Below are 13,397 nucleotides of genomic sequence, written 5' to 3' on the forward strand. Positions count from 1 at the left end.
CTTTTTCTCTGGGGGCAGTCATCGGAATGGTTGTGGGGCTGCCTGGTTGGTGTTTGTTCTGGAACGCCTTCTCCTGAACTACCGGTGTTCCCGCCTCAGTAGCCCCTGCCCGTTTCCCGACGGTGTTCTCTGTACTCTGCATCCACGAGAGAAGTGGCCCTCCTGCCCACATTGGAAGCAGTGTGGACAGTTTTCACCCATCTCCTCTTCCCGGCACTTTCTACAGCCTCTCGCTCTCTGCATTGGTCCAAGGGGGCGGTGACTTGTCTCCATCACAGCCTGAAACATTTGTTTCATTTCTGCCCGAAGCTCCTCCACAATCTGCTGTGTATTGGTGTGTTCAGCCTTACTCTCTTTCCCCTTGAGTGTTTTAATCGCCACTGCTGAGTTTGAGTCCTTTGGTTTAATAGAGCTCTGAGCATGGGTTTTCTGCCAGAAAATCAACTTGGAGCTCCTGCACTCTAGGAGTTTTAACAGCAATGGACCTTTTCCTCTTCTCTTGTCTCTCACTTTCAACTTTTGCTGCTTCGTTTACTCTCTCTATCAGCTCTTCATCTGTGGTGCTCAAACCGCTGAGGTGGGGCAGGAGTTGGAATTTTACAGAGTCGCTTAGCAGTCCAGTTTCGATTGAGCGGAGGAACTTTCGCTGAATGGTGGCTCTGCCATACTGTTCATCGGTGTCGTCATTAGCTGTTTGCCATAACAGATTCTCTTTCAGCTCAATAGCACGGAACACAAAGTTCAGCGCAGACTCTTTGGTCTCTTGGGAGATGTTAAGGAGCTGGTGGTAGAGTTCGGTGGAGCTGTCATCTTTATAGTGGCCCTTTAGAATGGTTAGAAGTGCACTGAGGGTCAGCCCACGCTTAATCTCCAACATGTCTCTCAAGGGCAGCCCGGGACTGACAGCTCCGATCCATCTCCATCTGACGGACTAAGCTGGGGTAGGATAATTTTTCTTTCTGCCCCTCTCTCCAACTTGCCCACAGATTTTAAATTCTCTTCGTAACATTACCTCAGGCAGTGTGTAACCGTGCTCTGGATTCTTGAGGGGATAATATGTGGTCCTTAGAACAGGAGTGCGTGGCAGGAAGTATTTCTCCTCAAGTCCTCTCTTTGGAGCTGTCTCCCCTGACGGTTGCCCTTTGCTTGGCTGAATACCTTCTTTGTTTTGTCTCTCAATGAATGTTAGTAGGTCAGTGACGAACTGACTGACTTCATCCTCCTCTTGCTTTTCCTCAATCTCATCCAACAGCTCTCTGCCATTTTGATGAGTACCCTTCGTGGCTTGCAGCGAGGCTCTCCACTGTCCAGGCCATCACATTTCAGATACTTGCAGACTTCCCTGAGAGACTCTTCCTCCAGCTGCCATAAGACTGCACTCACTCTGTCGTGCAGGAGCTGGCTGGCATCCATCTTCCTGAAGTTTGATGAAGGCTCGACTCTTTGGGGCCCCAGTCGACAAACTCTCCCAGGTAACACGTTCTGTCTACAGACTGTAGAAATTGCGATAAAAGGGAAGAGATAATTTCTCACCTCAACAAGCAACGGCGGTCGTTCCTTTTGTCATATAAAAACCGTTAATTTCAAACATCGCACCGACCGGCATATCAACGCGTAAGTCACGTGATCCTAAAGAGACAGTGTCCCTATAACACAGAACAAAAACATGTCAATAACACAGTATGGTGTATTATATCTATAGAGTCCATCAGTTACTCAAATGCAATATGACTCTCCTCCTTGTGCCTCCTGAAATGTCTTTACACTTTGTTGCTCAAACTTAATATTACCCTCCGCCTTGAGCCTCCCCAAATGTCTTGCGATATTGATATCCCCCCCTCCCTCCTGCGGATTGTTTTAGTTGTTTTATTTTTCTTATGTTTTGTGTGTATGCTATGAGTGAATGTAGGCTACTGCTGCCTGTCTTGGCTAGGACACTGGGTCGATTGGTCCCAATACAAACCACACTTCTGCCTCCACTCCCCAAGAACCATGGCTGTGAGTGAGTATGTGTGTGTGTGTGTGTGTGTGTGTGTGTGTGTGTGTGTGTGTGTGTGTGTGTGTGTGTGTGTGTGTGTGTCAGAGATGGAAATTAACTTTTTTGCCCACCAGCCACTGTGGCAGGTAGATTTAAAAATCTACCAGCCACTCATCTTTTTTACCAGCCACTTTTTATACGCTATATATTTTTTAATATATGCGTACATTTTAAACAATATAATAGTAACAATAGATAAGAAAAGTGTTTTTCATACACATCAGTTGGTGTTACGATGACAAGTTTGGGGATAATTCATCTCTACAAAGTATTTTCATTAAAAAACGAATTGACATATTAATAATAAAACAACATGCATGGCTACACCATCATAAGTCAATAGGAACATTTGTTTTTTTGTATTTACATGTGCCTGCATACAAATGTGTCCACACAGACATGGTAACTAACGTATGATAGTAAGCATTATATGCTCTTAACACTTATATTCAGAAGAAAATATGTGTGGCATTCAGTCCAATGCTGAAAATATATCTGTGGCATTCAGTAGGCCAATGCTGTGGTAAAGTGTGTAAAGTATGACCAAGTGTTTCTTTCTGTTCAATAGATAGAACTTTATCAATCCCCTGTAGGAGAAATTTGTTAATGTTTGTCCCTATAAAACTATAATGGTAAAATAATAAATACAAAACACGACGGTAACTGAGTAGGTCAAACCGTCCAATCTGAAGGCTCTACTTAACCACTCCCCCTACTCACTTCCACCAATGCGAAGCGAACAGAACTGAGTAGGGGAGGGCGTAGCCGCTGCCTAACTAGTTTGTGAACGACCCAGAGAAACGCAACTCAAATTCAATGTGAACATATATGAGGCTTTAATAAAATCCCGGACGATTTTGAAATTCCGACACACATTTTTTAAAAGTGTGTCAAAAAGAGGGCATGTCCGGGCAAAAGAGGACGTCTGGTTACCCTACCGTGTGGCGTGTGAGCGTGTGCATGGGTTGAATTGCGTGTGTCTCACGCCGAACGCGTGAGACTTGAGAGCCCTGTTACCGATATTATCCCGGATATTGACAGTCGCAGTTCAGCAAAAGAGGCGTAGAGGAAGAAGGGGCCCGGATGTTGACAGTAATGGTTGTGGAACTGTGCAGCGCCGTATATAACGAATGTATGAGATATGCAAATTTGATCGGACCTGACTGGAAAGTATTACCCGCCACAGTGGCGGGTGAAGTGACACAATTCACCCGCCACCATACAAATCCACCCGCAAATGGCGTGTGGCGGGTGTTAATTTCCATCCCTGGTGTGTGTGTGTGTGTGTGTGTGTGTGTGTGAGTTGGGAAGGGTTGGCGGAAGGCTGCATTCGCTGTTGGATGGAATTGAATGGTCCCTTCACAATAACTGGCAATTTCAAACTCCACCCAGCATCAGGAGTTGAGAGGATAAATACCCTCTGCATACTGGCTTTATATATCAGTCCCATGCTGTTAGTTGGTGGAGGTTGTTGTGCCTGAACAGCAATTATTAAAAGGAGGTGGACTTTTCAGCATTGACACAAAGCAACGAAAGGCTTTCCATTTTTGAAACATTGTGGTATTTTTCAGCAGGAACTTGAGTACATCATGGGGAGCGAAATTTCAAAAAGAGGTACTGCGGAATTAGTCAAAACAAATTTGTTCAAACAGGATTGCTGTGGCGTAACAGACAGAATCCCTTCCCTGCTCTACCTGCCTGGAAGCCGCACATACCTGGCCTTTGCAGAGAAGAGGACTTCCCCTGCGGACCATGACGCAAAATGTCTTGTGATCAGACGGATGACTACAAATGTCCACCCTACACAGGTAAATTATTTATATAGCAAGAGCCTTTCTATAACCCCTTTCTATGCATTTATAACCCGATCTTTAAACATTACTGAAGAGGTTGGGCTTCAGGCCAGGTCACTGGAGGGGTATTCTTGGCCCCGTGCAGTATGGATGTAACTCCGTACGGGTAAGGGGGTTGTGGCGGTCTTGGTAGGGCGGGTTGTAGTGGTCTTTCCCTTCTGGGTTGGCAGTTTGCTTCCTGTTACAGCCCGTTTGAGAAGTCCTGGGGCCTCATTTATCAACCGTGCGTAGAAAATGATGCAAATTCTCTCTTACCAAGGAAATTTAGGATTTGCTTAAAGGTTGGGTATGGGATTTGCGAAACGCCAGCAGATTTTGAAAATACACAACTCAAATGGTCCTACCCCCTCTCCTTCAACGCTGACTCTGACTCCACCCATTCCAAGTACCTGGACGCGCAATCATGCACGAGCACGAACAGAGATGCGCGAGAGCGAGCCAGGCTAGCGTAGGTTTTCGTTTAACAACATGGCACTACATTCAGCTGTAAATTGCACCCAGTACCGCGGGAAGTAGGGGTGCTGGGGGTGCTGCAACACCCCCTGTCCGAGGCCCTGTCTTATCACAGAAAACGATCATTTCTAAAAACTCCGGCCAATTTGAATTCGCATTTACATTGGCCCTAAATGCCGACAGAAATCCAGCAGTACATTCTTTGGGAAGGGGTACCTACTAAGAAGCCACTCTGTGCTCTCCCCAAGCAGATCACCACGATCTTTAAAAATGCGCTCCCTGCGCGTTTTCAAAAATTCCTCACAGCTGTCTTTTATAGGGTTTGAAACCAATTAGGTAATTTGTCTGTTTAAAATTAGACAAAGGAGTAATTGAATGTTTTCTAATTAAAGGGAACACGGGACATATGTGGATGTCGATTGCCTAATGCAGACGTTGACACTCTTAAATGCTTTGCTTTGCGCTTGTAATATCGCTATTCTACCACTTGATTCTGTTCGTAAGCATGGCCAGAGCTGTGCTTACGAACGTTGGTAAATTCCATACTTTGCGTGGCAATGATCTTACTCCCTCCTTACGCACAAATCTGTGCGTAAGTACGGTTGATAAATGAGGCCCCAGGCTTTGATAACAGGCTTTGTGAGGCTACCTGTTAGAGTGCAACACAACCTACCTGTAAAAGTGCAAAGAGAGCAGTGAGTCTTCTTGTTCCCGTCCTTACGTCATTTTTTATTCAGGACATGGTTCTCAGCAGCTGGTTGAGGTCCCCGCCGACGCTCGGGGGCAGTGACTCTTCTCGTTCCCGTCCTTCCATCATTTTTTATTCAGGACATGGTTCTCAGCAGCTGGTTGAGGTCCCTGCCGACGCTCGGGGGCTGGGAGGCGGCGCTCTGCCGCAGGCCGGGCCCCATCTGATGGTGGAGGGCTCGGCACAGGCTGGTGGTCGCCCGGTGCACGCTGCCGCTGGACGGGCCCAGCAGGCACCACAGCAGGGGCAGCGCCTTCTGCTCCACCAGCTGGGGCCGGCGGGGGTACAGCTCCGTCACCAGCTCTGGGGGGGGAGGAGGAGACGGAGGGAAAGGGGGAGGGGAGGAGACAGAGGAAGAGAAGGAGGGTGAAGCCAAGGTAGAGACAAAAGAATTGGAGACAGGAGTAGACCGAGGAAGAGAAGGAGGAGATGGAGGCGGCAGAGCAGAGTGGACCAGATGCCTCTTGATTGGCCACACAATGGTATACGTATGTTTGGTGCTGATCATTGCAAAAAACAAAACAAACAAACATTATATCCATTAACAAACCTGCAACCTTCCCGATCAGATCCACCTTTGCTTGGCCGCTAAGAGCCCGTGCCTTGAAGCAGAACGGCTCCAGGAGGAGGCTGCTGTCTGGAGAGGGCCAAGAGAAGAACACATGAGTAACAAGTACAACGCCGTGGTCAGACCGGACCATGTTCCGGACAGCTCCCCACCGGGCCCTCACCGAGGTTCAGCACCAGCTCGCAGAGGGCCCCTGTGGCGGCCGAGTACACGGCGCGGTTCTTGGAGTTCAGGTGGTTGTCCACGATGGCGGGCACCAGGTGGTTGAGAACCCCGGACAGGTCGTCCTTCAGCAGGCGCACCATCTCCTGCAGGGCCTCCAAGGCGTACAGGTTCACCTTACGGTTGGACTCCTGCAGGCGGTCTCTGAAGGCGTCAAACACCTGGGGGAGCGGGAGAAACGGGGAACAGATGAACAAAAAGGGGACAGGAGGGAGTCTCACCCGGAAAGCAAATAAGGGCGAGTGTGAGGTAGTGGGCGTTTACGAGCGGTAGGGGTGTTTTCAAACCGGGAACAGGCTGCGGATGACCATGCTGGGGTTGTCCTGGCAGTCGGCCACCAGCTGGTCGATGCCTTTGATGCGCTCCCTGAACTCCTTGGACTCCAGCAGAGCGGTGAGCTGCCTGATGTACTCAGCCTTGTCTTCGATTATGTGACCCTGAGGTTTGGAGCTGTACTTGCTGTTGGGCTCCCTGTAGGGTATCACAAAATATAATGTCATGAAATTGCATACATGCTCACTACATATATATATATGATCTTGGAAATAAGATAAAAGATATTCTTAAAGTTTGCTTGAAGTTGAGAAAACGAACAAATGCATAAATAAATATAGGAGACATTGCAAACAAAAGCCACCCGAGAGAGGAGCTGACCTCATAGCATAAGTAAGGGTTTTACTTTCACCAACATATTTCAAAGGTGGCTGTCATGTGTCTGGGAGGAGTCTCACCTGGGGGTGCTGGTGGTTGTGTTGGTCGGGGTGGCGGTGGTGGCGGGGCTGGGGTCTATGGTCGGTTTCGGGAGCTTCCTTTTGAGCGTCGAGGCCCTGACGGTGCCACTGCCGGGAAGCGAGGGTGGGGTCTGGGGCGTCTCCCCCAGACCCTGACCCTGACCCTGACACAACAAACACAACAACAACGTTCACAAGACCCGTCACCAAGCGGTAGGGTGGGGCGAGAGGGCGGGGCCTTCCGTACCTTTGCCTTGAGTCCGCTGACCGTCTTGCGGGCGGCGGAAAGGTCCTTGGTGGGGATGTTCTTCTCCAGCATGCTATCAAAGTCCTGGTGGGAGGACAGGAACAGCAACATCCGGCGGCCAAAGGACCTGAAGGGGGAGGAGTGAGACCGGCACGTCACCGACCCGTTGGACACACGCCAAAGCCTTCACCCAACACAGGAAGTCACCGGGGGCTCTACGTGCCTGGGTCCCTGGGAGGAGTCCAGGGCCAGCTTGACCACGGCCGGGAGGATTCTGTCCGTCACGTCCTTCCCTCCGGACAGCAGGCGGGCCACGCCCACCCTCTCCAGCAGGTCGGCCAGGTGCTGGGCGGCGCACTTCCTCACCACCGCGCTCAGGTGGCTGAAGACACACACAGATGGTTCAACATGAAGGATGCACACAAAGAGACACAAACCACAGAAATGCACAACGGATGGAAATAAGGAAACATAGGCTAGACCTCTGGAGTATCCTACCTACCAGTCCAAAGCAGATTAAGGATTTTAGAAACGTTTCCTTCGACACTCAAGTTCTGTTTAAATTTCTATTTTTTGTTCTTTTGTACTTTTTATAAATCACAGATTTAATCTTGCAATACTGATACTGTGGTAGATATACTAGAAAACATAGCAAGGCGCAATACAGTGTGTTTGTGTCTGCGTTGTGTCAACTTGTGTGTGCGTGTCTGTGCATGTGTGCGTGCATTCCCCTGACCTCAAACCCCCGTCCAGGAAGGCGTTGATGCAGCGTGCCGGCGTGCAGTGCCGCACCATGTGGCCCAGCGCCGCGTCCACTTCCTGCCGCATGAAGGCGTTGCTCTCGGCCACCTTGTGCAGCAGCGCCCTGGCCGTGGTGTCCACCTCCTTGTCAATGTCCCGCTGCAGGTGGCAGTACAGGACGCCAAGCGTGCACACGGCTACGCGGGACACGCCCGAACGCAGGTTCTTCACCTGAGAACCAGACACACACAGAGTTACAGACACACACGTGGTAGACACCACTCTCACTCTGTAAAGGTTCTTTGAGTGTCTTGGAAAGTGTTATATGAATGAAATTCATGCGTTACATTATAGTACGTTTCACACTCCTCGCTTCATTCAAGGCTGTGTTTTGCTAACTTTGTTCATGTCGAATCAACCACTTGTTCTATGGTGTAGAATTGATGGGGATGGTTTTACACACAGCGAGGTATATAGACTAAGCTGTAGACAGGATTGAGTTTGTTTTACACTTGCAGACAGTGACGGACTGTCCACACGGAACCGCCCGCCCACTCACACGCCCACCCACAGTGACAGACGCTTGTCTCCATGTTACGCGCTAGAGAGAGCGCACCAGGGAGCAGGCCCAGAGAGGGGGAGCTACCTCTTGCACGAGGGCGAGGCAGACGTCGCGGAGCCTGGGCCGCAGAGTGTCCCCATGGTTCTGGGCCAGACTGCGCAGCACCATGAGCCCTTCAGTCTTCTCCTCCCTGCGTTCAGAACCACAGCAGGTAAGTCAAATGAAACACAAGTTCGGAATGCTTCGACAAATTCTGTGTGTGCGTGTATGTGGTGTGTGTGTGTGTGTCCCACCAGTTCTCTGAGCTGATGAGAGTGAGGCTCTGTGTCATGGCCAGCTCAGGTTTGGCAAAGGGGCGGGGCCTGGGGGGCTCTGCTGGGTCTCGCTGGGGGCCGCTGAGGGAGCCCTGGGCCGGCTCATCTGCACACACACACGTTTTGAAAAATAAATGCCAGTCTCATTAGACGCCAGCGCCTTGCCAGGGTCGCATGACAACATCAAACAGACGTATTTCCGAGCATTACCAACTTTCGCCAATAGATAGCATCAGTTCACCGAAAGGAATTAAAGGCCTGTTCCATATAGACGCATGTCCCAAATACAAGCCGCTTGAGTTCAGGGATTGAAACAAATAAAAGCACGGGCTGATAATTAAAGTTTTGCGGCATGCAGGCTCAATACTAGGGATGGGCATTTGAAGAAATTTCCTTGATCGAGCATCGCTAGAGTTATCGATCAATTATCGATTAATCATTAACTTTTTTCTATAGGGTATATTGAAATTCCCGTTGGTAGAAAATACAAAATGCAGCATGTTTTTATCAATGAAATCTTTATTCCAACAATAATGTATGGGCCAACATTAATACAATACAGTTAACTTGAAGACCTACAACTGTTTAACAGTTTTAAAATAATAAATACAGGCATTATAGGTTATAGGCCATATGTGGCGCTCGTAAAGTCCGAACAATGCGCCTACAGGCGCTCTTAAAGGTTTGGAAACGATTCAACAAGACTAAATCTGTAGCCTATTCCAATTACAATAAGTAGCCAACTTATCGGACAACAATAATCAAACAAAGGCAGTAGGCTAAAAGTGGGCATTAAACTGTATAACTGTTTTGAAAAAAAGGCTGACATATAATGTCCTTTTGATCGATAACAATATAAATTGATCGACGCATTTCTTAACGATCAATTATCGAGCATCGATTAATTATGCCCATCCCTACTCAATACTATAAAAAAAGAAGAGTTACATTGAATTGATTTATTTGTGTAAGAGATGCCATTCTTACCTCTGCTATCCAACAGCTTCTCCTCCAGCTTGGGCTCAGCGGTCAGGCTCTGGTTGGGGAAACAGCGGCCCCCGTTTTTTTGCCGCTTCCCAGAGGGCCTGGCCTCTTCCCCTGCCTGGTGGGGGGGCTGGCCCCGGAGCTTCTCCCGCTCGATCCTGCCGTTCCTCAGAGGCTCCTGCACAGGGGGAAACGGGCTGAACGAGTACTTACCTCTGCCCACCACGCCTTCAGGAACATCAGAGGCCGGCGGGCTGCCTGGGGCCTGGGACCTCTGGCCGTGACCGGACTGGGAGCGCTCCGTCCCAGGGAGGTCCGCCTCAGCGCCTCCGAGCGCCCGACGGCGGCTCAGTGGGGCGGCCCGCAGAGGACCTGTTGGATCCACTGTGAAGGACACTGTTTAAAAGTACACCTTAAGCATATTTTAATAAGACAAATATACTTGTAATAACTTTTTGTATATTATATCCGCAATATATAACTATATTTGCAATACACTTAAGTATACGACTTCTTCACCTGGGGGGGTTTGGCCCGGGGAAGTGTCCTGGCTCGAGGCGGCACCCAGAGCCAGTGCACGGGGGGACAAGGTGTCGGAGCGGGCCGCCGTGATCCAGGCTTCCTGGCCGTCAGCCTCAGCCAACCGGGGCAGCCTAACCCCATGAGGGTAGCGGGGGTTATGGCCCGGTGTCTTGGCTTCAGTAGGGGGGAGGAGGACGATCCTCTCGTTGCTGCCACCAGCTGGGGCAGCCAACCAAGGCAGCCTAGCCCCACGAGGGTAGCTGGGGTTATGGCCCGGTGGCTTGGCCTCAGTAGGGGGGCGGAGGACGATCCTGTCGTTGGCGCCAGCGGCTGGGGCAGCCAACCGGGGCAGCCTAACCCCACGATGGTGGTCAGGGTCAGCCACTTCTAACGATGGGAAATTGAAGTAAACTTTCATAAAACATTTTAAGTGTATTACACAGGACTTGAAAATAGGTGTACTTTACATAAGTACCCTAAATGACCACGTATTCACAATTATTCTAAGGCACTGTAATTAACTTTCTGCAAGTATACTTAAATACACTTCTACTTTGCTATTTAGTATACTTTTTCTCAGTACACATACATACAATTTACAATAGTAAGTACAATGCAATACCACTTTAAGTATTTCAGAATAAGTGTACTTATTTTTCAGTACATTAAAGTGGAACTTAATGACATTTTTTGTGAAGTACACTTTTGAAAAGTAAATACGTTAAACATACTTTAAATTAAGCACAAAAAGTAAAAGTATACTTGTAATAATTTTTACATACTTCAACTACATTTGCAATACACTAAAGCATACGACTTCATCACCTGGGGGGGTTTGGCCCGGGGAAGTCTCCTGGCTCGAGGCGGCACCCAGAGCCCGTGCACGGGGGGACACGGTGTCGGAGTGGGCCGCCGTGATCCAGGCTTCCTGGCCGTCAGCCTCCTCAGCCACAGCCAACCGGGGCAGCCTAGACCCACGAGGGTAGCTGGGGTTATGGCCCGGTGGCTTGGCCTCAGTATGGGGGTGGAGGACGATCCTCTCGTTGCTGCCCCCAGCTGGGGCAGCCAACCGGGGCAGCCTAGACCCACGAGGGTAGCTGGGGTTATGGCCCGGTGGCTTGGCCTCAGTAGGGGGGCGGAGGACGATCCTCTCGTTGCTGCCCCCAGCTGGGGCAGCCAACCGGGGCAGCCTAGACCCACGAGGGTAGCTGGGGTTATGGCCCGGTGGCTTGGCCTCAGTAGGGGGGCGGAGGACGATCCTCTCGTTGCTGCCCCCAGCTGGGGCAGCCAACCGGGGCAGCCTAGACCCACGAGGGTAGCTGGGGTTATGGCCCGGTGGCTTGGCCTCAGTAGGGGGGCGGAGGACGATCCTCTCGTTGCTGCCCCCAGCTGGGGCAGCCAACCGGGGCAGCCTAGACCCACGAGGGTAGCGGGGGCTATGGCCCGGTGGCTTGGCCTCAGTAGGGGGGCGGAGGTTGATCCTCTCGTTGCTGCCCCCAGCTGGGGCTGCCAACCGGGGCAGCCTAGACCCATGAGGGTAGCGGGGGCTATGGCCCGGCGGCTTGGCCTCAGTAGGGGGGCGGAGGACGAGCCTCTCGTTGCTGCCACCAGCTGGGGCAGCCAACCGGGGCAGCCTAGACCCACGAGGGTAGCGGGGGTTAAGGCCCGGTGGTTTGGCCTCAGTAGGGGGGGCGGGGACGAGCCTGGTCACCTCGGTGAAGAACTCCCTGTCGGCCATCATGTTGGAAGCAGGGGTCAATTGAGTCTGCAAAGAAAACAATGTCTTCCTGTCCATCGTCGCTGTTCGATGATCTCTCTATGAGTCTCTGTAATAAAACATATTAAATTTATTATTTATTGTGAAAAGATAATAAAACGGCATGCGTTGTACGCTCCTATCACGGTGTCTCATTAAGTTTGCAATTACTTTCACTGGAAGTCGATAAAGACACAGAATAATTCTGTAAAATCACGGTTCAACACTGAAAAGTTGAACCAACCACGAGTGTGAGTAGTGCATACCGAACCGTGTAGGCCTAATAACATAAACGTCAGTAGCCCACTAGCTAGTAAGAGAGTGCGCTAATGCAGTGTTAAAACACCTCCAGCAGCAGCATTAATTCAGATATCACTCTCATTAAGTGCGATGTCGTGAGTACATGCAGCACGAACGTTCCACAAATGTGGGCTACCGATCTGTATATTCATGCCGTATAACGGTTACGGTGACAGAAGTTACGATTACCGATAAATCGATCGGTGATTTCACAGTGAAAAACGATTTACAATAACATACATAATTGTTAGCGTTATCGATCAGTTAGATGACTTTCTAAAATGACATTGAACTTTTCGAAGAGGGGTGCATTGGCCCTTTGGCGTTTGGAGAGCGAGGTGAGAGGCCGTGGCGGGCCCGAGGTCCACGACGCCCCGAGCACGGTTTAACCTAATTTCAATCGAGCAAAATGTGGCAGATTCATCTTTTACACTTCGATAAATATATAATTGACATGTACTCATTTGCCATGGACAGATTTATAATAGCATTGACACAAAATGGGACTACTTTATTAGAGCTATAGTTCATGACTTACCTCTACTTGGCGTCGAAGGGCGAATGAAAACTTTAGAACTTGAGCAGACACTTGATTGACACGAGACATTGTGACGAGCCCAGCTTCCCGAACCTATCATTGAGCGCATTGTGACCTCACAGTATTTGTGTGTTTTAATACAATGCTGGCTATAGGATACCGCAGATCTTGAAACAAATATATCACCAAAACACTGATGCTTTGCATCATTGCGTGTGCATGCTATTGATACTGAAAATTGCATGTGATGTGCAATTGCATTGCATGTGATGTGACCGTGTGAGGATTAAACCAACCTGAGTTGGACATTAGTGAATCACACATATGAATGCATGCGTTCATATAGGCGCGTGCCGTCCATACGGGCAGGTGGGGCGGCGAACTCCCTGCAAAAGCATGCTCCCAAAAAAAGAGTTCCTCAGTAAATCATTGCTCCAAGTTTAACTATCTATAGTTTCTGTAGGTTTTCTGATTATTTTGGTCTGTTGATATTAAATTGATGGTGGCTATTCTAATTGAGTTTAACGAGTCATGCAATGTGGGGCAGGGGAGCTCAACGACCGCGTCCCTCCGTATGTTTCTCGCATAACCCTGCAGGCTGCAATAAGAATTGCAATCCGAGACACCCATATGGTCGTAAAGTAGTCTGCCCCATGGTCATATTCTAGGACTAGTTGTTTAAAGTCGAATTACTCCGCCTGTATCTTTCGGCATTGAAGCCTATTTATTTATTTATTTATTTATTTATTTCAGCAGGTATTAAAATTGTATAGGCCTACCTGATTTCATACCTGATTTAAACAGCTGTTATTGAGAAATA

The 13,397-nt window shown here is 49.4% G+C and overlaps 1 protein-coding gene across 1 annotated transcript; it reads right to left on the reverse strand.

Annotated features, from left to right (window-relative positions):
- Positions 1 to 5,168: 5,168 nt before the first annotated feature.
- LOC130384361 (TOG array regulator of axonemal microtubules protein 1-like) lies at positions 5,169 to 12,665 on the reverse strand. The gene is made up of 13 exons (XM_056592487.1): positions 12,578 to 12,665; positions 10,809 to 11,809; positions 9,465 to 9,833; positions 8,457 to 8,583; positions 8,248 to 8,353; positions 7,597 to 7,832; positions 7,084 to 7,242; positions 6,861 to 6,987; positions 6,672 to 6,765; positions 6,170 to 6,357; positions 5,824 to 6,043; positions 5,643 to 5,729; positions 5,169 to 5,395 (listed from the first exon to the last, which is right to left on the reverse strand). The coding sequence occupies exons 2-13, from the start codon at positions 11,776 to 11,778 to the stop codon at positions 5,169 to 5,171; spliced, it is 2,910 nt and encodes a 969-aa protein (XP_056448462.1). The 5' UTR covers positions 11,779 to 11,809; positions 12,578 to 12,665.
- Positions 12,666 to 13,397: the final 732 nt, after the last annotated feature.

Source organism: Gadus chalcogrammus, chromosome 6, assembly GCF_026213295.1.
Source record: "Gadus chalcogrammus isolate NIFS_2021 chromosome 6, NIFS_Gcha_1.0, whole genome shotgun sequence".
Taxonomy (NCBI): domain Eukaryota; kingdom Metazoa; phylum Chordata; class Actinopteri; order Gadiformes; family Gadidae; genus Gadus; species Gadus chalcogrammus.